The sequence below is a fragment of the Ahaetulla prasina genome, chromosome 2 (assembly GCF_028640845.1).
Source record: "Ahaetulla prasina isolate Xishuangbanna chromosome 2, ASM2864084v1, whole genome shotgun sequence".
Taxonomy (NCBI): Eukaryota; Metazoa; Chordata; class Lepidosauria; order Squamata; family Colubridae; genus Ahaetulla; species Ahaetulla prasina.
Genome location: NC_080540.1, coordinates 164,422,978 through 164,449,734, shown reverse-complemented (window position 1 = coordinate 164,449,734; position 26,757 = coordinate 164,422,978). Strand labels below are relative to the sequence as shown.

The following is a 26,757-nucleotide window of genomic DNA, read 5'->3' as shown; positions in this document are numbered from 1 at the left end:
TGGCACCCTTTGACTTTGTACCTTTTTTGATGTAAAAGAAAGACTTGACAATATAAAGCCGAGATTCAATGTATTGTTTAAAAATAGAATTGTAGCAATGTTCCCAGAATTGTAATAATTGTTATTTGACTTGAACCTCTTTCAATTTTTAATTTCCCCTTTTAAAACTTGCATTTCCACTGTATATTTTGCTTCTGTTTTGCAGCCCTAGCAAGGCAAAGAAATAATAATTTTCAGAAATTGTCACTGCACTATGCGGCTGGACTAATCCTTTCTGAAGGAAAGAAATGGGTGTGTTGAAGTAACCAATTTGGAAACTTGGTAATGTGGTTCATGGGAAATGAGAGAAGTTTCCGTTTCCAGCCTGCAGAAGCTTGTAGTTGTGGAGGCAATTCCAAAAATTGTTTCTATTAATCTGATTTTTGACTCTCGGGACAAGAACTCTAAATACAGTGCAATCCTTGATATGCAGAATACAATTCTCTTACTGATAATTGTGGGTTTGGTGAGGTTATAAATCATGTAACAGACCTTTTATTTAGCACATATATCCATGCAGTTCAAGCACTGCAAAAGAGATCCAATTATTTTTTTCAGCATTCCTTATTAAAACAGTGAAAGGGAATACTTTTCTGGTTGAGTATTGGAAACTGTGAAGAGAAGCCAACTCAGCAGATGATAATCATATCTTTTAAGTGCTTAAATATGTTTGCTACTCTTAAAGAAGCACCCTGTGTTTATTTTGAGGAAAATGCAGCATTTTTGCAGAGGGGAAAATAAATCAAAAATTTAATCTGGTGAATATTTTAGTTGCTTTGATTTTATGATGTGTTTTTTTAAATTTACTTATTTATGTGAGAATTGTTTTAAGTATGCATATACGGTACTTCTGGCTTGGTTTTAAAATTTTGTTTTGTTTCTACTTTGTGGTATGTTGAGCAACGATTTAGCTAATTTTTATCTGTGAAAAAAAATCACTTCTTTTCAAAAATACTTTGAGTGGAAACAGGGTGGAGCATTTTTTAGCTTTGATTTTCTTTGACCCAAGTCGTAAGAATAACTTTCCATTATATTTCCTAACTCTATCTATGAAGAAAATGACTCAAAGCAGGCAAGTCACGTGTCTGTTTAAAATGTATATTTTGACTCATTATGTTGTGCAGAAAAAAGATGTTGAAATGCAGTTCTGCATCATTTCATTAATTTCCCAGGGTACTAAAGTTGAAATTGGGTGGCACAGTGATTAGATTGCAGTATTGTAGACAAACTCTGCCAGGAGTTCGATCCTGACTGGCTCAAGGGTTGACTCAGATTTCCATCCTTCCGAGGTCACTAAAATGAGGATCCAGATTTTTGGAGACAATGTGCTGACTCTGTAAACTGAGAAGGCTGTAAAACACGGTGGAGGGTATATACGTGCTATTGCTATTAAAGTTATATGGCCATGAATATGGCTCTACTGTGAGTTAATTCATACAAAGGATGCAACAGCACTTAAAAACCCTCATTGACCTCATTAGCCCAATGCTTTTTCACAATATGGCCTTCTGGGTGGCAGCACAGAGAATATTATATGTATGCAACAGTTAGGTGAGAGAGGGGAGAGGGAGGAATGGAGAGAGAGAGATGGAGAGAGAGAGAGAGAGTGAAAGAGAGAGAGAGAGAAATATCTCACAACTTGTGAATCTTTGCATTTCCAGCTGTGTAAATATATTCATGGATCTCAAAATTGGACAGGTAAATTCTTAGGAAGCTACCATACCTGAAGTTGGGTCCCTTTATTTATAAATCATATTTATAAAGCCAACTAAGTCAGAATGTCTTTAGTCTATTTGGATGGGACAATTTGGCTGTCTAATCCAGCATAGCCAACTTTGATTGGCAAGTTTTCAAGCAGAGATTTTTTCCCCTACAACTTTGATACTTTACTTAAAAAAAACCAAAAACCTTTAGACCTGCCATGGATTGGACTTGGGACTTCTATATGCAAAGCACATGTTCAACCACTAGGTCTTAGATCCTCCCCCAAGCTTCTACTGTGTCGGTGATTTTAACATTGTAATGTATTACTGTAAGTTTTGGCGGGAGTTTTAGGCGGGAAATATCTCGTTCCTGATTGGTTGCAGCCTCAGGCTGAAGTGTATATAAGGAGAGGTTTTTCTCCAGAGTTTTGCTGGGTCACACTATATTAAAGAGCTGTTGTCACTAACCTGGTCTCCTGCCTCGTCAATACCCGAACTTAACATTGGCGACGAAGGTGGGATCTTGAGGCAGAGCACCAGAACAGAGCTGAACTCACTACGAGAATCAAACCCAGCAAGGTGATAGCGAATGCAGCGATGACCAGCTACACGCCACCCACTCCGTTTGACCCTGCCCAGGAAACATGGGGAATATATATGACCCGTTTCGAAAGTTTCCTGGAGGCAAACGAGTTACAGGGAGTCTCCGACAACCGCAAACGGGCTTACTTCATAAGCCACTGTGGGTCCGCAGTCATCGCCGTCGCAGAAGCCCTGGCGGAGCCAACACCGCTACACTCCGTGTCGTGGCAGACCCTTCAGACCCTCCTGAAGAATCACTTCGCACCGGCCCCGTCCAAATACGTTCGACGGTACGAGTTTGGGGAGCGAGGCAACAAGAAGGCGAGCCTATCAGCGACTACATGGCAGCCCTGAGACAAGCCTCCAAGCATTGCGAGTACCGCGATCTGGACGAAGAGCTGCTGGAACAACTTATACGGGGGGTCAGAGACATCCGTTTGAGGAGACGGTTGCTAGCCAAGAGCAACCTGACATTGGCAAACGCCTGGACGAAGCCAGAGCCCATGAGATGTCCAACCATGCAGCAGACACCTTACAAAAGCGACTCACGCCGATGGCGGGCGCAAAGCCGAGCACAGTCCACCACGAAGAAACCTATCGTGAGTCAACCAGCGAAGAGGAGGAAGAAGTCCACTACACCGGAAAATCGACAAGGGAAGACCCGGAGGAATGCGGAAGTTGCGGGGGGCGACATCAGCGCCAAAGATGTAAGTTCAGGGACGCCATTTGCGGCGGTGTGAAAGGAAGGGCACCTGGCTCAAGTCTGCCGAGCACCCCAACCTTCCGCCGAAAATTCAAATCGCCAATCAGAGCGGCTCTGAGTCAGAGATGCAAACCCCACATTCCCGCCGAATTTCAAACCAGCCAATCAGAGCGCGAGATCGGCAAGGCGACCGCGATTGGCCAGGAAAGAAAGAGCGAAGTCAAACCGAATGACTGTTACCATAGACCACGCAGCTACCCGCATCAAGAAAAGATCTTCACAAACCCGACAATTGAAGGCGTACCGTGCCGACTGGAAGTAGACACAGGATCAGCTATCACAATCATGTCCTGGGACACTTTTGTGAAAGCCTTGCCGACATCGCAAAGCGCAAGCTACAGAAACAACGGCCCGGGTGCAGGATTACCAGGGCAACCGCATCCCTGTTCGAGGGACAACGACCGTCGAGGTCAAGTACGGACATACGAAAAGACCCTGCCCATCACGTTAGTCGAGGGAACCTTGCCAAGCTTGCTGGGGCTAGACTGGTTCCGGGCGTTGGGAATGGGGTGACTGGCGCCCACCGGAGCGGATGCAACCTGCAAAACGCCCTAATGGAGGAATTCGCAGACGATTCGAGGACCGTTTAGGCAAGTACAAGGGGACCCCTATCTCCTTCAATTTAGACCCCAAATAGCTCCCATTAGGTTAAAGGCAAGGAGGGTTCCTTTGCACTCAAACCTAAAATCGACAAAGAGTTAGATAAATTAGTCAGCCAGGGATACTAGTGCCAGTTGACCATGCCAAATGGGAGACGCCAATCGTCACCCTATAAAACCAGACGGGTCCATAAGAATTTGCGCTGATTACAAGGCTACCTTGAACAAAGCATTGCAAAAGAGCGCCTACCCAGTTCCAGTAGTGCAACACTTATTGCACTCACTAGGGCACGGACAAGTTTTCGCAAAATTAGACTTGGCACAAGCGTACCAACAGCTACCCGTAGATGCTAGCACAGCTGAAGCCCAGACCATTGTAACGCACCGGGGTGCCTTTAAGTGCACCGGTTACAGTTTGGGGTGAGTGTGGCCCGGGCTATTCCAAAATTTGATGGAGCGGCTCCTACAAGGGTTACCGGAGTCGTGCCCTATTTCGATGATGTGTTGGTATCAGGGAAGATTTAAGAGAACTGGGGAAGCGATTAAGGAAAGTTTTGGCCATTTTAGGTCGGCAGGATTAAAAGTTAAAGCAAGCAAGTGTCAGATAGGGGTCGAATCTGTTGAATTTTGGGCTATAGAATAGACAAAAGGATTCACCCCACTGAGAGCAAAGTCAAGGCGATAAAGAGAGCCCCAGCACCCAAAAACAAGACAGAACTCCAGGCTTTCCTGGGTCTGGTAAACTTTACGCCGTGTTTTTAAAAGACAAGGCAACCGTTGCTGAACCGCTGCATAAATTGCTTGGAAAAACACTGTTTGGTCGTGGGGAAGTCAGAGAATAGGGCATTTGAGGCAGTAAAAGTTTGCTATCAAGCGATAGCCTGTTAATACAATACAACAACAGACTGCCGTTAGTATTGGTTTGTGATGCGTCCCCTATGGAGTAGGAGCTGTACTTAGCCACAGACTCCCAAACGGCACTGAAGCCCCTATAGCGTTCTATTCACGAACGATGTCCCGGCTGAGAGGAATTACAGCCAGCTAGATAGGGAGGCTCTCGCAATAGTGTCAGGGTGAAAAATTTCACGAATACGTTTTGGGAGAGACTTTGAAATTATCACTGACCACAGACCGCTATTGGGGTTACTGGCTGGCGACCGCCCAACGCCAGTGGCACTATCACCCGGCTGACCAGATGGACTATTTTTTGGCCGCCTACTCTACAAACTGCAGCATCGACCTGGAAAAGAGCTGGGGCATGCGGACGCATTGAGCAGATGCCCATTGCCGGGAAATCGAGGACCCTACTCCGGCACCCCTGCTCTACTAATTGACTCTTGGGACTCTGGGCCAGTCACATCGCAGGAAGTGGCTCGGGCCTCCTACCGGGACGTTGTTTTAAGAACTGTAATCGGTTGGGTTCAAGGGATGGCCGCTGCGCCCGGGCGACTGCTTTAGAGAATTTGTAAAGAAAAGAGGGAATTGTCTGTGCAAGGGGTGCCTGCTCTGGGGGATAGGGTGGTAGTTCCAGAGAAGCTGAGGAAAAAGTCCTGGAACTACTGCATGAGGGTCACCCAGGAATTGTAAGGATGAAGGGCTAGCCAGGAGCTATGTCTGGTGGCCCCTAATGGACAGGGAAATCGGTGACAGGGTTGGCCGATGCCAGGTATGTCAGGAATCCAGACCACTACCACCCACGGCCCCAGTGTTGGAGTGGGAGAAACCCCAAGGCCCTTGGTCCCGCACACATTGATTTTGCCGCCCTTCCACGGCCAAACATTTCTAATTGTGGTGGATGCATTCTCCAAATGGCTGGAGATCATCCTAATGAAATCCACAACCGCTGGAGCTGTCATTTCAGCACTAAAACACCTTTTCGCCACGCACGGGCTACCGGACACCCTCGTGTCCGATAACGCCCACAGTTCACCGCAGCATTATTTGAAGGGTACCTGGCTGAAGAGGGCATCCGACATGCCCTCTCAGCGCCGTTCCACCCCGCGCCGAACGGCCTTGCTGAACGCTTTGTTCGGAGTGCAAAGAAGCGCTATCACGAAGCGGCCCGGCGATTGGCAGGCACAAATCGACGCATTCCTAACCGTCCAACACAGGACCCCTGTGTGGCCACCGCCGCAGCCCAGCCGAGCTATTAATGGGGCGGAAGCTACGGTGCCCGCTAGACCGGCTACACCGAACTACGTGCAGGACGGGTTCAAAACAAAACCAGATAGAATCCGGGAATTAAACATAGGAGACTCAGTGTGGGCACATAATTACAGCGACGGCCCAAACTGGAAGAGGGGATAGTCATAGACAAAACGGGCCCCAAATCTTATCTAGTGGAAATAGACGATGGCAGAGTTTGGAGGCGCCACATAGATCAATTAAGAAACAGAGTGAGCGATAAGGCAGAATTAGGCGAGACCAGCCCTGACTATGATTTAATTAACCCCACAGCTGACTGGAGCCGAGAACAAACAGAAAGCATAGAACCAAACAGAGACTTATCTGAGTCAGGCGAGGTCCAGCGACACCCTCAGGTCCCTCTAGAGGACAGCAGGTCCGAGCCGGCGAATAATCCAGGGCCGGATGGCCGGGAGGAGGAGCTCAGAGGAACGAAAAGTCCCTCCGCAAGCTCGACTCAACTCCAGAAAGTGAACTGCGAGGTCCGGGAGAGTCAGGAGACGCCCCACGTACCTGCAGGACTACGTAGAGAAGTAATATGCAAATATTGGCAAAGTGCCTTCTGGGAGGGAAGGAGTGTAATGTATTACTGTAAGTTTTGGCGGGAGTTTTAGGCGGGAAATATCTCGTTCCTGATTGGTTGCAGCCTCAGGCTGAAGTGTATATAAGGAGAGGTTTTTCTCCAGAGTTTTGCTGGGTCACACTATATTAAAGAGCTGTTGTCACTAACCTGGTCTCCTGCCTCGTCAATACCCGAACTTAACAAACATCTTGTTCTTTGGGTGAGAAAGAAAGCCATTTTAAAAAATCTCTCTGTCTTCTTCTTTTTCTTCTTCTTCTTCTTCTGCTCTCTCCCTCTCTTTCTTTCTTTTTTTCTTTCCTCTTCCTTCCTCTGATTTCCAGGCCATGCTTTCTGATGGATGGACTGTGAGCCTTGGGGTTCTGCTTGTGCTCCAAGGAACGACGTGTGGGGAGAAGATAGCTGAAACTGGTAATGTGTGGGGACCCGTGCGGAGAGAGAGAGTTCCAAACTTTGTCCATATTGCAGTTCTGTACTGATTTGCTTTCCCAACTTTTTCCACTCACAATGTAATCTAACATGCATTGACTTAGTTGTATGTAGCTGTTCTGGATTCAGTGAAACCTGTACCCATGCAGTGACACTGGCCTGAGGCAGTCAGGGGTGGAATCCAGCAGGTTCTTACAGGTTCTGGAGAAACGGTAGCAGAAATTTTGAATAGTTTGGAGAACCGGCAAATACCACCTCTGGCTGGCCCCAGTGTGGGGAGGGAATGGGGATTTTGCAATATCTTTTCCCCAGGAGTGGGGAGGGAATGAGGATTTTGCAATATCCTTTTCCCAGGAGTGGGGAGGGAATGGGGATTTTGCAATATCCTTCCCCCAGGAGTGGGGAGGGAATGGGGATTTTGCAATATCCTTCCCCCAGGAGTGGGGAGGGAATGGGGATTTTGCAATATCCTTCCCCCAGGAGTGGGGAGGGAATGGAGATTTTGCAATATCCTTCCCCCAGGAGTGGGGAGAGAATGGGGATTTTGGAATATCCTTCCCCTGGAGTGAGGTGGGAATGGAGATTTTGCAGTATCCTTCCCCTGCCATGCCCACCAAACCACACCAGGCCCACCAAGCCATGCCCACAGAACCGGTAGTAAAAAAAAATGGATTTCACCACTGCTTGGCATCCATTGAATAAATTTAGAGATTTCCAAGATGGAAAAGACATGTTGAAAGAGATGTTCAGGAAAGAATGTCAGCAAACTGGGGTAATTGTCAGATTTATTAGCTGTGGATAACTTTTGCATTATTATTGCATTTGTACTGTTATATTTGGAGGGAGAGGAATTAAGAATCAGAAAAGCAGAAAGACTAGGAAAGAGTTTATGGAGGCTTTAGTGAAAGGACTCTCTAATCATTGCCCATGGGCCACTGAGACATGCGTGACATTTTTGCTGTGGACCACCAGAGTGGCTTGCTTTGTGAGATGGGCAGCGGTATAAATTGGACAGCTAAATAATTCACACATTCATTTGATGAGTGACTTGAATGCTAAACAATGAAACTTTTTCAAAAGCAGATTTTTGCTTGCAAGTCTCGCTTGGAGATCTGGACCCTGTCACCAATGGTAGTTCGGTTGTTTTCATGTGCAAATTATCCCAGTTATCATTTAAGTTTTCATTTTCAATATCCTAAAAGATGAAGACTGCTCTTCTTCTTTTTTTAAAAAAAGATATCAGGATGAGAAAAATGAACAGGGTTTTGGGTTTTTTTTTGACAAACTTATACTTGGCTACGTGACAGGATTTATCCCAGAATGAACTAATTACTCACACTCCCGTGATATAGATCAGGGGTCTTCAACGTTGGCAACTTTAAGACTTGTGGACTTCAACTCCCAGAGCAAAGCTGGCTGAGGAGCTCTGGGAGTTGAAGTCCACAAGTCTTAAAGTTGCCAAGGTTGGAGACCCCCTGATATAGATGATATAAACATGTACCATAAATATATACAAAACCTTGAAATTTAAGTCGGTGCCAGGCAGCAGTCTTCAAAGGGCCCCTCTTTGCTAATCCAGCTTGCCACTAGCCCAATAACAGATTGAAAATCCTGTTGGGCAGCCCCACCCAATCCGTTTTCCAAGGGGATGGCTTTACAAGATCGTCACTTTAGGGCTTCTTCGGGAAATGGATCCGAAGAAGGAGACGGCATCTGTGCAACCTTATGGAGCTTTGGAAAGTAGAATGAGGGAAGGGACAACAGGGAAGAGAGGAAGGAAGACTTGGTGGGGGAGAGCGACAGGCCTCATTGTGGTCGCTTGTGTTTCCTTTTCAGGATCCTGCCAGCCTCAGCCTTCCTGCCATGAGTGCATTCAGTCCCACCCCAGTTGTGCCTGGTGCAAGCAGCCGGTGAGTCTTGTGAGCCTCTCTTGCCATTTGTTCCCCTTCCTGTCCCGTTTCCAACACCACCTTGGAGGGACTTGGAATGCATTTGGTCTAAGAGCAGCATCCAGAGCTGAAAGGTGTGGGTATCTTATCTTGTGGCTAAGAGGATAGATAGTCTGCAACCCTCTCTTCTCTAGCCAGCTAAGAGGTGATGAAGAGAGAATACATTTCTAGCAACCTGAAACCGGAACATTATGCTGCCTTTGTGCTTTGTATCTCTTCCTTCCCAGTGGCTGGTTGATTTGCTCCCTTGAGTAGCCACACTTGAACTGGAAGGTGAACCTTGAGGAGGAACCTTTGGGCTTTTGAGTTGAGGAGTTCTTGGTGAAGCTAAGGCAGGCAGCTGCGTTCTTCGCCAAGGTGCAAGATTTCCTTGAAGGCAGCAACCTCAGCAGACGGCAACTGGCAAGGCTGCCCTCTGATTCACCCCTTCCCTTTCAGTCTCAGTCAACGTGTGAAGACTTTGAGTCAGCAAAGATTCAGCTGCCCACTCCAGGCAACCGTGGGAAGTTGGAAGCTACCAAAGGGCTGTGATTCTTTGGCTGGCTAAGTCTTCGTTCTATGATTTGGGGTTTTCCTAATCCTGTTTGGAGATGTTCCTCAAAATAAAGCACCATAAAAACAGGCAACAGGATGAGCATTTTTCCTCCAGCCTTGACACCCAGTGGGAGCCATCCTCATTCCTCTTTGTTATCTGTTCTTCTCTGAGCCCACTTTAACCCTTCCAGAGTCCAGACCAGTACAGGTAGTCCTTGGCTTACAGAAGTTCAAAGTTACAACAGCACTGAAAAATGTGACTTATAATCTTTTTTCACAGTTACGACCTTTGCGGCATCCCCATGATCACACGATCAAAATTCAGATGCTTGGCAACTTCTTCATATTTATGACTGTTGTTGTGTGCCCCAGAGTCTGGTGTTCCCCTTTTGCGACCTGCTCACAAGCAAATGGGGAAGCCAGGTTCGCTTAACAACCTGGTCACTAACTTAACAACAGCAGTGATTCACGTAACAGCGTTGGCAAGGAAGGTTGTAAAATGGGGCAAAACCAGTGGTGGGATTCAGCCAGTTTGCACCACTTCGAGAGAACCGGTTGTTAACTTTCTGAACAGTTTGGCAAACTGGTTGTTGGAAGAAGTCATTAGGGCAGAGAACCGGTTGTTAAATTACTCGAATCCCACCACTGGGCAAAACTCACTTAACAAATGTCTCACTTAATTAACATAAATGTTGGGCTCAAATGTGGTCATGAGGACTATCTGTGTTCAGGTCCCCCAGAATTTATTTAGATAGCCCCTCCCCCCAAAAAAAGGATCTTCCAATCATGACCATGTTTGCAAAATAGTGTCTGCAACAAAGCAGGACCAACTAGGGCCATGATGGCGAATCTATGGCATGCATGCCAAAGGTGGAACACAAAGCCATATCTGTGGGCACGTGAGTGTTGCCCTAACTCAGCTCCATCACACATGCACGTGCTGGCCAGCTGATTTTTGGGCCTTCCGGCCCACCAGAAGTCAGAAAACAGGCTGTTTCTGGCTTCCGGAGGACCTTAGGGGAGTGGGGGAGGCTGTTTTCGCCCTCCCCAGGCTCCAAGAAAGCCTCTGGAGCCTGGGGAGGGCGAAAAACGAGCCTACTGGGCCCACCAGTAACCTTTTTGCCATTGCGTGCCAAAAGTGGGAGGAGTGCAAGAGGGGCATTGAATTATGGGTGTGGGCACACATGCGCATCACTCCCTCCCGTGCTCTCCCCGCTTTTGGCACACGACGGCAAAAAGGTTAGCCATCACTGAACTAGGGTGAGCCCCTCTCCTCCCACCCGCATGAGCCTGTATCATGTGCTTCTGCAAAGTTGGGTTGGTGTAGTTGATATCACTGCACATGCTCAGAGGCTGCAAAAGCACATCGTGTTCCTTGCTCCCCAGCACAAAAACAGGCTGGCCAGCCCAGACGGCTTGTTTTCTGCTGAGACCAGATGGCTGCTGGCCTAGTTTTTGCCATCGAGGCCTAATTTAAAATGCCAATTTTATTTATTTTAATTATTCTTAATAGATTGGGATTTTTTTAAAAAAAAAATTCAGGGAATCGAGTTATATGGACTGACTTTACTGGCTGTAGTGCCGATGTCTTTGGTTTTGGCCTTGTGTAGCTGATTGCATCTGCCTGGCAAGCCCAAATCCAATTGTTTCCTTTGCTTTCTCCATGTATGCAGGGCCATGCATGGAGAAAGCTGGAGATGCTGCACTTGTGCTTGGCCTACAGCTCTTTGAGAACAACAAGCAGGAAAAAAGAGGCAACGTTCCTACTCAAAGTATCACTGTCTAAAAATAATGCATCTAAGCAGCAAGACCACAGAGCAGGGGGCCTCTACAAAGCAAGGCCTTGTTCTCTTGTCTATGGAGATCCTCAATCATCCAAGTCATGATTGTCCCAAAGATGTTTTTCCAAAAGGCAAAGTAGACTTTCTTGGGTTTTTTCCTTGAAATTCTTTCACTTCTCATCCAAGAAGCTTTTTTGGTTCTGAAGAATGGATGAAAAGTAAAACGTTTTCAAAGGGAGGAAAAAAAACAAGAAAGGCCACTTGCCTTTTGAGGAAAAAAACACTTTTGAGACATCTTTTCCTTTTCTTCATTCATTCCTGTCGTCTGCCACTGCTTCTCCACCTATCTTTAAAAACACCGAATTAATATTAGAGAAATACTTCTGAATGCAAACAGAGGACTATCACTGGAGAGCAATAGCAAAATCCATATTTGTGTTGAAGAAGTACAGCATCTCCAATCCCAGGCCTTCATGTTGGAGGAGCAAATTCAGAGAATATTTTTTATAATACCTCAATCAGTTTGATGTAATGGTTAAAGGCACCAGGGAACTGGGCGACTGTGAATTCTAGTCCCACCTGGGGCAGCTGGGTAACTTTGGGCCAGTCACACTCTCTCAACCCTAAGAAGCAGGCAAGGACAAACCATTTCTGGGGAGAGCAGAGGAACCTTGCCAAGAAAATTTCAGGCACTTGTTCAGGCAGTCTCCCAAAATAAGACACAACTGAGCAGCAGAAGAAGAAAAAGTTAATTACAGGTAGTCCTCAACTTATGACCATAATGGACCCAAAAGTTGATGTTGCTAAGTGAGACATTTATTGATGTCCCATTTTACAACCTTTCTTGCCACAGTTGTTAAGTGAATCACTGTCGTTGTAATAATGTGATTGTTGTGAAGCTAGCTTCCCCATTGACTTTGCTTGTCAGAAAGTTTCAAAAGCGGATCTCGTGACCCAGAGACACTGCAACCCGTCATAAATATGAACCACTAGCCAAGCATCTGAATTTGGATCACGTGACCATGGAGAGGGATGCTACAACGTTTGAACGTGTTAAGAAGTGTAAAAAATGGTCACAACTTTTTTTCAGTGCCGTTGTACCCTTTGAATGGTCACTAAATGATTGGTTGTAAGCCAAGGGTTACTTGTACTGGGTTCCTCCATTGCTAGGTTCTCCTTACCAGATCCCTTTCTTAAGAACTATATGAAGAACCAGGATAGTGGAAGTTTTCAGCCGTACAACTTCAAGTCCAGGGATGGGCTGCTGGGGGTTCGCAGGGGTTCGGGAGAACCTCTAGCTAAGATTCTGAGCAGTTCAGAGAACCCCCAAATCCCACTCCTAGATGGCCACTCCCACCCTGCCCCACCCCTCCCAGTAGTCCCCCACACAGCCCATTTTGGATGCAGGTAAGTGCAGGGCGCGCGTGGAGGCTCGGGGAAGGTGAAAAATGGGCCTACCGGAAATTTAGGAAGGGCCTCCAGAGCCTGGGGAGGCCATTTTCCCCCTCCCAGAGTCTCAAGAAAAGCCTCCAGAGCCTGGGGAGGGCCACACACACACCCCCGTTGTGATGCACGAAGCCGACTAGGCCACACCCACCATGGCCGTGGCCATCCAGCAACCAGGCAGAGAACCCCTTGCTAAAATTTTGGAAGCCCACCCCTGCTCAAGACAAAACTTGAAGAACCCACAGCTGGCATCTCTGTTTAGTTCAAGTTCTCTGTGCAAGAGAAGGGGTGGGTGGGTGGGTGGTCTCTCTTTGGGCAAAATAATCTCCTAAAAAAAAATGCACCACCATTTCCACAGTAAAAGCAACCCCGATTCCCGCAGAAGCAGCCCCACCCACTTTGGGTAATAGAGTCGCCGAGATGGCCGGAAAATCCCCTCAGGTGCTACTCCAGTTGCAGTAAAAGAACTCACCACATCCTGCCCAACTGCTTGTCTGTATTGTGTGTTTAGCTACTATCTTTCGTGACGGTATCTCCTAGCACCAGACCATCTTTTTGTGGTTAGTGGTCTTTCTGAGGACTTCGAAAGGTGTCACTGTAAGGAAGCCTTGTGCTCGGTGGGGCAGGGCTGAAATGTGGGGCCCCTTCCTCTTGCCTTGAGGGCTTTTAACAGGGAAAAACAGGAGGTTAAGCTGGTCAGAGGCATCAACTTTTAACTGTAAAAAGTGTTAATGAAAATTAGTTCTTTACCGCCAAATGTCAGGGTACTGCAAACACGAGGTTTTTCCTGCGCTGGGTGCAATGATTTTTTTTTTGTCACAACAATATACACAACATAAAATAACTACATATCATATAAGCATAAATATGAGCAAAAGTATTCAATAACTATATTAATTTGATATAATGAAAGGAAACAATGGGACAGGAACGGTAGGCACTTTTGTGCTCTTATGCACGCCCCTTATAGTCCTCTTAGGAATGGGATGAGGTCAATAATAGACACTTTTTGGTTAAAACTTTTGGGATTTTGTGAAGAGACCAGAGTCAGGTAGTGTGTTCCAATTTGTCAGACCTGAGTTGGGAGGGGGGGAAAACTCACCTCCATTAGCCTGGTGGTAAAGCAATAATTGTACTTTTCGAGTTTGCCCTCAGTCCTGAAACTGTGGTGCGTTTTATGGAACTGTTTATATGGAGATTCTCGGTCATTCAGGTCATGGTGGTCCCAAAGGTGCTTTTTCAAGAGGCAACAGAGCTGAAGAAGCTTCTTGGATGAGAAGCGAAACGTCTTCAAAGAAAAACCAGAAAGTCCAGTTGCCTCTTGAAAAAAGCATCTTTGAGAGTATGGAACTCTTTTCGAAAGGGGAAAAGAATTCATTGAAGGTGAGTTGAATGACTTTACACTCTGAAGAGATAAGAACTATGATGGAGCCTCACCTTCTTTTCCTTCCTTCTCTTCTGGATACCATTTTTCTGGATATGTTTAGTAAATATCTTTAGCTTTGTGTACAGTCTCATTTTATATCCAATTTTTTTTGTCACAACAATATACACAACATAAAATAACTACATATCATATAAGCATAAATATGAGCAAAAGTATTCAATAACTATATTAATTTGATATAATGAAAGGAAACAATGGGACAGGAACGGTAGGCACTTTTGTGCTCTTATGCACGCCCCTTATAGTCCTCTTAGGAATGGGGTGAGGTCAATAATAGACACTTTTTGGTTAAAACTTTTGGGATTTTGAGAAGAGACCAGAGTCAGGTAGTGTGTTCCAATTTGTCAGACCTGAGTTGGGAGGGGGGAAAACTCACCTCCATTAGCCTGGTGGTAAAGCAATAATTGTACTTTTCGAGTTTGCCCTCAGTCCTGAAACTGTGGTGCGTTTTATGGAACTGTTTATATGGAGATTCTCGGTCATCCAGGTCATGATGGTCCCAAAGGTGCTTTTTCAAGAGGCAACAGAGCTGAAGAAGCTTCTTGGATGAGAAACGAAACGTTTTCAAAGGAAAACCAGAAAGTCCAGTTGCCTCTTGAAAAAAGCATCTTTGAGAGTATGGAACTCTTTTTGAAAGGGGAAAAGAATTCATTGAAGGTGAGTTGAATGACTTTACACTCTGAAGAGATAAGAACTATGATGGAGCCTCACCTTCTTTTCCTCCCTTTTCTTCTGGATACCATTTTTTCTGGATATGTTTAGTAAATATCTTTAGCTTTGTGTACAGTCTCATTTTATATCCACTTCAAGAGGTAGGGAAATGCTGGATGCAATATTCACCGTACAGAATCTTTATTATTTTTTTATATAACATGCCTGAGGAGACAAAATAAATCCATCTCCTGGAAAATTCTTCTAGGTCCCTGAAGCATTCCTTGGGCAAAATGAAACAGGATTCATAATCACTTTCTTTCAGACTATAGGTAGCCGTCTATTTACAACGGTTCATTTAGTGACCGTTCAAAATTACAACAGCACTGAAAAAAGTAACTTTTTTATGACTGTTTTTCACACTTACAACCGTTGCAGCGTTCCCATGGTCACATGATCAAAATTCAGATGCTTGGCAACTGACTCATTTTTATGACGGTTGCAGTATCTTGGGGGGGTCATGTGAACCCCTGTTGCGACCTTCTGACAAGCAAAGTCAATGGGGGAAGCCATATTCACTTAACAACCATGTTACTAGCTTAACATCTGTAGTGATTCATTTAACCAAAAGTGCAAGAAAGTTCATAAAAATGGAGCAAAATTCACTTATCTAATGTTTCTCTTAGCGGCAGAAATGTTGGACCCAGTTGTGGTCATAAGCTGAGGACTACCCGTATACTAGTATATGTATATGTGTGCAAATGTTCATACATGTGTGTGCCTGGGTGCACATGTGAACAGAAAGTGAGTTGTTTCCAACTGGATCTACCAAAACTCCCAGAATGCCCCAATTTCAAAGCAGGAGGCTTTAATTGTTTCAGAATTGGTCTGTTCCTTATTCAGCCTGTTCTTTATCCAGTCTTGAAGCCATTGATTTGGAATCCGTTTATTCCATGATGGAAGTATTTTATTTATTTATTTTATTTTATTTATTTATTTTGTCACAACAATATATATAAGTATCATACAAAAAGATTATATAGTATATAAACATATATATGAGGAAATGTAAGAAGGTATAAGCATATATATATATATATATATAGGAAGAAGAAAAGAAAAACAATAGGACAGGAACAGTAGGCACATTTGTGCTCTTATGCACGCCCCTTATGGTCCTCTTAGGAATGGGGTGAGGTCAATAGTAGAAAGTTTTTGGTTAAAGTTTTTAGGATTATGGGAAGAGACCACAGAGTCAGGTAAAGTATTCCAAGCCCTGATGATTCTGTTAAAAGAAGTCATATTTTCTGCAATCTAGATTAAAGCGGTTAACATTAAGTTTAAATCTATTGGTTGCTCTTGTATTATTTGCATACTTTGTATTATTTGCATACTTCCCATCACCAATCTCTTTCCACTTATGACTGTATGACTATAGCTTGTTGCTGGCAATCCTTATGATTTATATTGATATGTTGACCATCAATTGTGTTATAAATGTTGTACCTTGATGAACGTATCTTTTCTTTTATGTACACTGAGAGCATATGCACCAAGACAAATTCCTTGTGTGTCCAATCACACTTGGCCAATAAAATTCTATTCTATTCTATTCTATTCTATTCTATTCTATTCTATTCTATTCTATTCTATTCTATTCTATTCTATTCTATTCTTTGGAGGAAGGAAACAGAGAGAATTTTAGTTCTGTGAGTGAAAACTTCAAACTGGGCTGGGAATTATCTGCATTGAAATAGATAATATTTTACCAGGGCAGGACACATTCTGCGGTTTGTATAAAGTAATTTACATAAAATGTTCTAATTTTTGCTACTCAGTGATGAAACCCTGCATTTTGCCACGGGGAATCCTACTTAGCCTCTTTCATTTTAGTTTGGTGCTTTCTCTAAACCTTTCAAGAAATGAAATCTTGAGAAAGTCTTTAAAAAACCACTGCAAGTTATCACAGGCATTTAAATCTGCCCACGCCCCTCCAGCTACAAAATCTCCCTCTTTGGTTTTGGTTTTCCATGTTTTTAAGCACATTTTGCCTCTGAAAGAGCACTGCAAACATAACTGCAACTCTTGTCATCGACTCTGCCAAATTAACTTGAAATGAGTCTTTGAATTAGGATTGAAAGGAATCTCAGGGCTTTAGCGTTCTTAGAAACTCACAGAAAGGGAATAGCATTTAAGACAAACATCAATAGCAAAAACCTTCGAGAATTTTGCTGCTTCTCTGCTTAATCTATTCAACTGCACCCAACACTCAAATGACCTTCGAAGGGTCCTCTGGTGCTGAGCAGTTCAGATCCACACGATTCCTAAAAAATGCTATTTCCAGATGTATCCCTCAGATTTCCACACTCATGTGTTGCTCATCAGCCGGTTCTATCTGGATCGCACGATCTGGTAGCACTGGCAGCGGAAAGCTCCACCCACCCGCCTGGAGGTCATCACATCCTGTTTTTTGACCCTCTGCACATGCGCAGAAGGCTCTGCGCATGTGTGGAGGAGATGCGCGTGCTCACATTTGCGAACCGGTAGCAAAGGTAAGTGAATTTTACCCCTGTTGCTCACTCTTAAAAAATAGTGGGTCTCTGTTAGACCTTCATGCAGCTACCACTTTTTCTACTTTTAGAAGAGGACTCAATATTCTCTCTTATATGGGAGAAAGAAGATTATACTTAACTTCATTTCATCTTCTAAAACTGACATGAAATGGAATCAAGGGAATTCTGGCTGGCAGATCCCTTCTTAGAAAGAATTTCCAGTAGAAGAGAAATACAATAGGCTGTCACCTGTTAGGCCATATGTTTAAAAAAGCCAGAAAGGGCTCTGCCTTTAGTCCAGATCTATAGGAAATAGAACATAGTTGAATTCCCTGGCTTGCAGCTTGAATATTTTTAGGCAGGTCTTCCATGTTCTTCTGCTTTGTGTATCCTTTTTATTCTTTCTCTTTGAAGCACACTAAGTAAATTTCACTGAATGCATGGGATTTCCAGAGTCAGCCATGGGGAGTGAATGTTAATTTGCAAAATGAAGCAAAATGCTGCATCTTGGAAATCATAATACTAGGCAGCAAATCAGAAAATTACCTAAGAGCAAAACCTGGTTTCTTAAACATCTTTGCTTAAATGATAAAAGTCCTAAGAAGAGTTAAGCTATCACACACAGACCAATTAATTAATTAAGTAGAGAACTTTGGACAAAGAGAAAAAAATGACACCAAGCACAAATAAGGATCAATCACAATTGTTTAACAGTTTATATTTTATTCGACCTGTAGGCAAACATGTATAGTATAAATGAAAAACAACTCTTCTAATCTGCTAGTTAGCACTCTTTATACCCAAATGTATGTCTTCTAACTTCGCAAGTTCTAAAGAAAGCTGACATCCAAAACCTCTCCTAATAATATTCATTTACATTCGAGAAAACAATGATTATAATATTTTCATTAGGAATGATAGGCAGAGAATTAGCAAAGTCTTTCGGCAAGGAGTTCCCTTTCCTTTGCCATTGCTACTGTAGGAAGTTAGCACCCACCCCTTTCCTAGGAAAATGAGATAGTATGGGAAATATTTAAAGGACAGAATATTTCCCCTAAAAGGGAGGCAGAAACTCAGCCCCCCCCTCCACCCTTTGTCAATGGACCATTAAGGCCTGGGCCAGTCTGTTCTACATAATAAAGATCTACCTCCTTCAGGCAGAGCCATAATAGGAATCCCAAAAGCCCTTTCATTACATCTTCACCCAGCAAGAGTCAACCAAGCTTGGGGCTCAGGAGAGCCTACAGAGTTGCCCCACCATGGCCCCATGGGAGTCTGACAACCAATCAGAAAAGAAGGTCAAATTCAAAAGCCCAGAGTGGGCATAAAACTGGGGCACTCTCAGCATCTCTTCCTTTCTTTCCCCAGGACCTCAAACCACATGGTCCTGTCCACTATTAAAAACCATCTTTCCAAGCAGTCTCCATGTTTCTGGTGTCTTTCTTCCCCACTTGGAACTGAACCCAGGTGGACATTTCTTCCAACACTACTGCTGACCAGAGATGAAGATAATGGAAGTGAGGTGGGGGTGGGAATTGTTCTTGTCATAATTTTGAATTCAGCAAGGACTTAGTACAAAGAAGGGCAAGAAAGAGGAAGAAGAAAAATCTAAGAGTTGGTACCATTCCCCTGCAGGGACCTGGACTTGGCAAATGTATAGTTGTTTCTGTCTTATGGACAAGCTGGTGTCAGCCTCTTTGAAAAGATGTTAATTTATCGGTCTCTTGCAGAGTTTAAAAGGCAAGCAAAGTTGCGGTTGGATCCATGGGTTTTTCTTTATTTTTTACCCAGAAAAACAGGAGACCACTGCAATAAAGCTGATAGGAAGAGGCCTCCTTTGCTTATCAGTTTGACAGTGGGGGAGATGGGGGCGGGGGTGGGGGGGAAGAAGAGCACTGGGAAATAGGGAGGACTTTCCCCATCTGCAGGTGCCAACTTCTAAGTCTCTGAGGGCTTGCCCCCCCCCACTTTCCTCTTAGGAGATGGCTGCTGGGCCCATGCCAGGATTACTTATGTATGTATTTTAAAAGAATCAAATCTGATTGGGGAATGTGCAATTCTGTGCCAGACTGAATGCTGCACATTAAGCAGAGTGATACATGTTTGTTTGCCATCTCTTCGTCAGCTGTTTCCTGACGGCCAGACTTGTGGGATGGAGCAATCTGGTGGCCATTGTCAACACTTCCTTCCTTTCATCTGTCTTTCAGTAAATGCTGAAATTCATACGTTCTTCCTCTTCTTTTCTTGAGAAGCGAAGCTTCTAAAACTGTTTCTCAACCTTGACGACTTTAAAACGTGTAGGGACTTCAACTCCCAGATTTTCCCATGGATGGCTATGGAATTCTGGGAGTTGAAGTCCACGCGTTAAAGTTGCTAAGGTTAAGAAACAATGCTCTAAAGCTGGTTTATTGGTCAGTTAAGAACATCCCTGCTCAGAAAGTCATGTAGGCTTTGTCTCCTACGTGTAAAACTACAGACTGTTTTTGGATCTGCCTTTCTCACAGTAGGTTTTGTTCTTAAAGGAAACATGCCATCTTCTTGCATATACACCTCTTCCAAGAAGATGATCACAACCCTGCTGCATTTATTACCCCTTCTTGTTGCAATATGTTTTAATTGGAAGTGGGCTTTTTTAGGTCATTTAAAGCAGCAGGTTTTGTTTACGTTCTCAAGATGCTGAATTTTAATCCCTCCACTGTCCTGCTTTTTCAGCAGGCAGGTTATAAACTGTGGTGCCTAATTTCTAGCTATTGTGCTCCTTCTGGTCCTGAACACAAGACAATATAAGATCAGGGCTATAAATGGGACATAATAAAATGAATAATGAATGCAGGATCCAATCTATCATCAGAGATCTATTATTTCAAGCTTTCAGACGTGTGCCGGAGCCCATCCGCAGGGAACTTCTCTCTCTACACACATTCTGGAGAGAGACAGGTTCCTTGAGGACAGGATCCAGCACGAGTCTGAATGCTTGGAAGACAAAACACCTACCCCTGGTGACTGAGTCAGATTGAATCCTGCAACATTATCCTAGGATACTATATTTGCCTTCATGTTGTGGCCCACCAGCGGCCAGCTGAGCTGGCAACAGGCTCGGACAGTGAGGAGGTTGGGGAGGAACATGCGTGAGTCCTGAAGTCTGGGGAAGGCTCTGATGAGTGCTGTGCGTCGGAGGCAGAGATGGAACCAGGGCCATCTGACAGTTATCAGCTACCTTCAGAATCGGAGATAAGTGGAACTAAAGAACAGCTGGAGCCTGTTCCCGATGTGCGCATGCGCAGAGCTACCAGGAGAAGGGAACAGTTAAGGATCAAGAGCCGATTTGGGAATAAAGGCACAGGTGGACAGTGAATGGTCCCTTCCATAGGGAATAAAGAGGAGCGAAAGGGGTGTGGAGTTTGCATGAGACAGTTGGTTCATTTCAGTAGTATGACGATCTGTTTGTTACTTTCAGAGACTCCTTGCCAAGTCTTTTCTTGTACAGTATTGAGTTTGGAAGATATCAACCTGGCAGCTCTCCAAGCCTGATAAGGTCTATGGTTGTAAATTTAACCTTGAAAGACTGTTTGCCAGGACTTTGCTGGATGTGAATGAGAGGAATTCACATTAGCGTAATAAAAAGGGGTTTTGTTGGAACAAGGAGTCTGCCGTGTGCTTTTGTGAAACCTAGCTCAGAACACTTCATTCATAAATAATGAATGTCATAGTATGAAATTCTAGTTCCTTCTAATGGATATCAATGGATGGTATGCTATTTGAGAATGTCTCTAAAAAGCTGCCATCAGGATTGACATCAGTCAATCAAATCTTTATTATGGTCATAGACAAGCGTACCTTTTCATCAAGTTTCTGTTCCCCTGTTATGAAAGTGTAATGTATTACTGTAAGTTTTGGCGGGAGTTTTAGGCGGGAAATATCTCGCTTCTGATTGGATGCAGCCTCAGGCTGAAGTGTATATAAGGAGAGGTTTTTCTCCAGAGTTTTGCTGGGTCACACTATATTAAAGAGCTGTTGTCACTAACCTGGTCTCCTGCCTCGTCAATACCCAAACTTAACATTGGCGACGAAGGTGGGATCTTGAGGCAGAGCACCAGAACAGAGCTGAACTCACTACGAGAATCAAACCCAGCAAGGTGATGGCGAATGCAGCGATGACCGGCTACACGCCACCCACTCCGTTTGACCCTGCCCAGGAGACATGGGGAATATATATGACCCGTTTCGAAAGTTTCCTGGAGGCAAACGAGCTACAGGGAGTCTCCGACAACCGCAAACGGGCTTACTTCATAAGCCACTGTGGGTCAGCAGTCATCGCCGTCGCAGAAGCCCTAGCGGAGCCAACACCGCTACACTCCGTGTCGTGGCAGACCCTTCAGACCCTCCTGAAGAATCACTACGCACCAGCCCCGTCCAAATCGTTCGTGATGCGAGTTTGGGGCGCAGGCAACAAGAAGGCGAGTCTATCAGCGACTACATGGCAGCCCTGAGACAAGCCTCCAAGCATTGCAGTACCGCGATCTGGACGAAGAGCTGCTGGAACAACTTATACGGGGGGTCAGAGACATCCGTTTGAGGAGACGGTTGCTAGCCAAGAGCAACCTGACATTGGCAAACGCTCTGGACGAAGCCAGAGCCCATGAGATGTCCAACCATGCAGCAGACACCTTACAAAAGCGACTCACGCCGATGGCGGGCGCAAAGCCGAGCACAGTCCACCACGAAGAAACCTATCGTGAGTCAACCAGCGAAGAGGAGGAAGAAGTCCACTACACCGGAAAATCGACAAGGAAGACCGGAGGAATGCGGAAGTTGCGGGCGACATCAGCGCCAAAGATGTAAGTTCAGGGCGCCATTTGCGGCGGTGTGAAAGGAAGGGCACCTGGCTCAAGTCTGCCGAGCACCCCAACCTTCCCGCGAAAATTCAAATCGGCCAATCAGAGCGGCTCTGAGTCAGAGATGCAAACCCCACATTCCGCGAAATTTCAAACCAGCCAATCAGAGCGCGAGATCGGCGAGGCGACCGCGATTGGCCAGGAAAGAAAGAGCGAAGTCAAACCGAATGACTGTTACCATAGACCACGCAGCTACCCGCATCGAAGAAAAGATCTTCACAAACCCGACAATTGAAGGCGTACCGTGCCGACTGGAAGTAGACACAGGATCAGCTATCACAATCATGTCCTGGGACACTTTTGTGAAAGCCTTGCCGCACATCATAAGCGCAAGCTACAGAAACAACGGCTCCGGGTGCAGGATTACCAGGGCAACCGCATCCCTGTTCGAGGGACAACGACCGTCGAGGTCAAGTACGGGACATACGAAAGACCCTGCCCATCACGTTAGTCGAGGAACCTTGCCAAGCTTGCTGGGGCTAGACTGGTTCAGGCGTTGGGAATGGGGTGACTGGCGTCCACGGAGCGGATGCAACCTGCAAACGCCCTAATGGAGGAATTCGCAGGCGTATTCGAGGACCGTTTAGGCAAGTACAAGGGGACCCCTATCTCCTTCAATTTAGACCCCCAAATAGCTCCCATTAGGTTAAAGGCAAGGAGGGTTCCTTTTGCACTCAAACCTAAAATCGACAAAGAGTTAGATAAATTAGTCAGCCAGGGGATACTAGTGCCAGTTGACCATGCGAAATGGGAGACGCGAATCGACACCCGTATAAAACCAGGCGGGACCATAAGGATTTGCGCTGATTACAAGGCTACCTTGAACAAAGCATTGCAAAAGAGCGCCTACCCAGTTCCAGTAGTGCAACACTTATTGCACTCACTAGGGCACGGACAAGTTTTCGCCAAATTAGACTTGGCACAAGCGTACCAACAGCTACCCGTAGATGCTAGCACAGCTGAGGCCCAGACCATTGTAACGCACCGGGGTGCCTTTAAGTGCACCGGTTACAGTTCGGGTGAGTGTGGCCCGGGCTATTCAAAATTTGATGGGCGGCTCCTACAAGGGTTACCGAGTCGTACCCTATTCGATGATGTGTTGGTATCAGGGAAGATTTAAGAGAACTGGGGAAGCGATTAAGGAAAGTTTTGGCCATTTTAGGTCGGCAGGATTAAAAGTCAAAGCAAGCAAGTGTCAGATAGGGGTCGAATCTGTTGAATTTTGGGCTATAGAATAGACAAAAAGGATTCACCCACTGAGAGCAAAGTCAAGGCGATAAAGAGAGCCCCAGCACCCAAAAACAAGACAGAACTCCAGGCTTTCCTGGGTCTGGTAAACTTTTACGCCGTGTTTTTAAAAGACAAGGCAACCGTTGCTGAACCGCTGCATAAATTGCTTGGAAAAAACACTGCTTGGTCGTGGGGGAAGTCAGAGAATAGGGCATTTGAGGCAGTAAAAAGTTTGCTATCAAGCGATAGCCTGTTAATACAATACAACAACAGACTGCCGTTAGTATTGGTTTGTGATCGTCCCCTATGGAGTAGGAGCTGTACTTAGCCACAGACTCCCAAACGGCACTGAAGCCCCTATAGCGTTCTATTCACGAACGATGTCCCCGGCTGAGAGGAATTACAGCCAGCTAGATAGGGAGGCTCTCGCAATAGTGTCAGGGGTGAAAAAATTTCACGAATACGTTTTTGGGCGAGATTTCGAAATTGTCACTGATCACAGACCGCTATTGGGGTTACTGGCTGGCGACCGCCCAACGCCAGTAGCACTCTCACCTAGACTGACCAGATGGACTATTTTTTTGACCGCATACTCCTACAAGCTGCAGCATCGGCCTGGAAAGGAGCTGGGGCATGCGGACGCATTGAGCAGATGCCCATTGCCAGGGGAAATCGAGGACCCCACCCCGGGCACACCCGTTCTACTAATTGACTCTTTGGACTCGTGCCCAGTCACATCGCAGGAAGTGGCTCGGGCCTCCTACCGGGACGTTGTTTTAAGGACTGTAATCAGTTGGGTTCAAAGGGATGGCCCTGCGCGGTGACGTTTAAGGAATTTGTAAGGAAAAAAGGGGAATTGTGAGTGCAAGGGGGGGGCCTGCTCTGGGGGGATAGGGTGGTAGTTCCAGAGAAGCTGAGAAAAAAAGTTCTGGAACTCCTGCATGAGGGTCACCCAGGAATTGTGAGGATGAAGGGTTTGGCTAGGAGCTATGTCTGGTGGCCCCTAATGGACAGGGAAATCAGTGACAGGGTTGGCGATGCCAGGTATGTCAGGAATCCAGACCACTACCACCCACGGCCCCAGTTTTGGAGTGGGAGAAACCCCAAGGCCCTTGGTCCCGCATACACATTGATTTTGCGGCCCTTCCACGGCCAAACATTTCTAATTGTGGTGGATGCATTCTCCAAATGGCTGGAGATCATCCTAATGAAATCCACAACCGCTGGAGCTGTCATCTCAGCACTAAAACACCTTTTCGCCACGCACGGGCTACCGGACACCCTCGTGTCCGATAACGCCCACAGTTCACCGCAGCATTATTTGAAGGGTACCTGGCTGAAGAGGGCATCCGACATGCCCTCTCAGCGCCCGTTCCACCCTGCGTCGAGCGGCCTTGCTGAACGTTTTGTTGGTGCGAAAGAAGCGCTATCACGAAGCGGCCCGGCGATTGGCAGGCACAAATCGACGCATTCCTAACCGTCAACACAGGACCCCTGTGTGGCCACCGCCGCAGCCCAGCCGAGCTATTAATGGGCGGAAGCTACGGTGCCCGCTAGACCGGCTACACCGAACTACGTGCAGGACGGGTTCAAAACAAAACCAGATAGAATCCGAGAGTTAAACATAGGAGACTCAGTGTGGGCACATAATTACAGCGACGGCCCTAACTGGAAGAGGGGATAGTCATAGACAAAGCGGGCCCCAAATCTTATCTAGTGGAACTAGACGATGGCAGAATCTGGGCGCCACATAGATCAATTAAGAAACAGATTGAGCGATAAGGCAGAATTAGGCGAGACCAGCCCTGACTATGATTTAATTAACCCCACAGCTGACTGGAGCCGAGAACAAACAGAAAGCGTAGAACCAAACAGAGACTTATCTGAGTCAGGCGAAGTCCAGCGACACCCTCCGGTCCCTCTAGAGGACAGCAGGTCCGAGCCGGCGAATAATCCAGGGCGGATGGCGGGAGGAGGAGCTCAGAGGAACGAAAAGTCCCTCCGGCAAGCTCGACTCAACTCCAGAAAGTGAACTGCGCAGGTCCGGGAGAGTCAGGAGACGCCCCACGTACCTGCAGGACTACGTAGAGAAGTAATATGCAAATATTGGCAAAGTGCCTTCTGGGAGGGAAGGAGTGTAATGTATTACTGTAAGTTTTGGCGGGAGTTTTAGGCGGGAAATATCTCGTTTCTGATTGGATGCAGCCTCAGGCTGAAGTGTATATAAGGAGAGGTTTTTCTCCAGAGTTTTGCTGGGTCACACTAAATTAAAGAGCTGTTGTCACTAACCTGGTCTCCTGCCTCGTCAATACCCAAACTTAACAGAAAGCATTGGGTATTGAGTAGGAAGAGCAACAGCCCACTGCTCGTCTCCTATGAGAATTCTGAATGGTGGGATAAAACAAGACAGCACTGCAAACAACTGTCTCCTCGTTCTTCCCAGGATTTTGTGCAAGCAGGAGAATCTGATGCAGAGCGTTGTGCCCCTCGGCCAGAGCTGGAGCATCGTGGCTGCCTTGCCAGTGAGATCATGGATCCCCAAGGCAAGCAGCATATTTTGAGGACAGGATCCAGCACGAGTCTGAATGCTTGGAAGACAAAACACCTAGCCCTGGTGACTGAGTCAGATTGAATCCTGCAACATTATCCTAGGATACTATATTTTCCTTCATGTTGTGGCCCACCAGCGGCCAGCTGAGCTGGCGACAGGTTCGGACAGTGAGGAGGTTGGGAAGGAACATGCGTGAGTCCTGAAGTCTGGGGAAGGCTCTGATGAGTGCTCTGCGTCGGAGGCAGAGATGGAACCAGGGCCATCTGACAGTTATCAGCTACCTTCAGAATCGGAGATAAGTGGAACTAAAGAACAGCTGGAGCCTGTTCCCGATGTGCGCATGCGCAGAGCTACCAGGAGAAGGGAACAGTTAAGGAACAAGAGCCGATTTGGGAATAAAGGCACAGGTGGATAGTGAATGGTCCCTTCCATAGGGAATAAAGAGGAGTGAAAGGGGTGTGGAGTTTGCATGAGACAGTTGGTTCATTTCAGTAGTATGACGATCTGTTTGTTACTTTCAGAGACTCCTTGCCAAGTCTTTTCTTGTACAGTATTGAGTTTGGAAGATATCAACCTGGCAGCTCTCCAAGCCTGATAAGGTCTATGGTTGTAAATTTAACCTTGAAAGACTGTTTGCCAGAACTTTGCTGGATGTGAATGAGAGGAATTCACATTAGCGTAATAAAAAGGGGTTTTGTTGGGACAAGGAGTCTGCCGTGTGCTTTTGTGAAGCCTAGCTCAGAACACTTCATTCATAAATAATGAATGTCATAGTATGAAATTCTAGTTCCTTCTAATGGATATCAATGGATGGTATGCTATTTGAGAATGTCTCTAAAAAG

The 26,757-nt window shown here is 45.7% G+C and overlaps 1 protein-coding gene across 1 annotated transcript in view; it reads left to right on the top strand.

Moving 5' to 3' along the window:
• LOC131190603 (integrin beta-7-like) overlaps nucleotides 1–25,996 on the top strand; it is a 37,486-nt gene extending 11,490 nt beyond the window's left edge. The window contains exons 2-4 of the mRNA XM_058167943.1: nucleotides 6,774–6,861; nucleotides 8,716–8,789; nucleotides 25,808–25,996. Of these exons, the coding sequence (XP_058023926.1) occupies nucleotides 6,777–6,861; nucleotides 8,716–8,789; nucleotides 25,808–25,996 (348 nt within the window). The 5' untranslated portion in view covers nucleotides 6,774–6,776. The remainder of the gene's footprint in view (nucleotides 1–6,773; nucleotides 6,862–8,715; nucleotides 8,790–25,807) is intronic.
• Nucleotides 25,997–26,757: the final 761 nt, after the last annotated feature.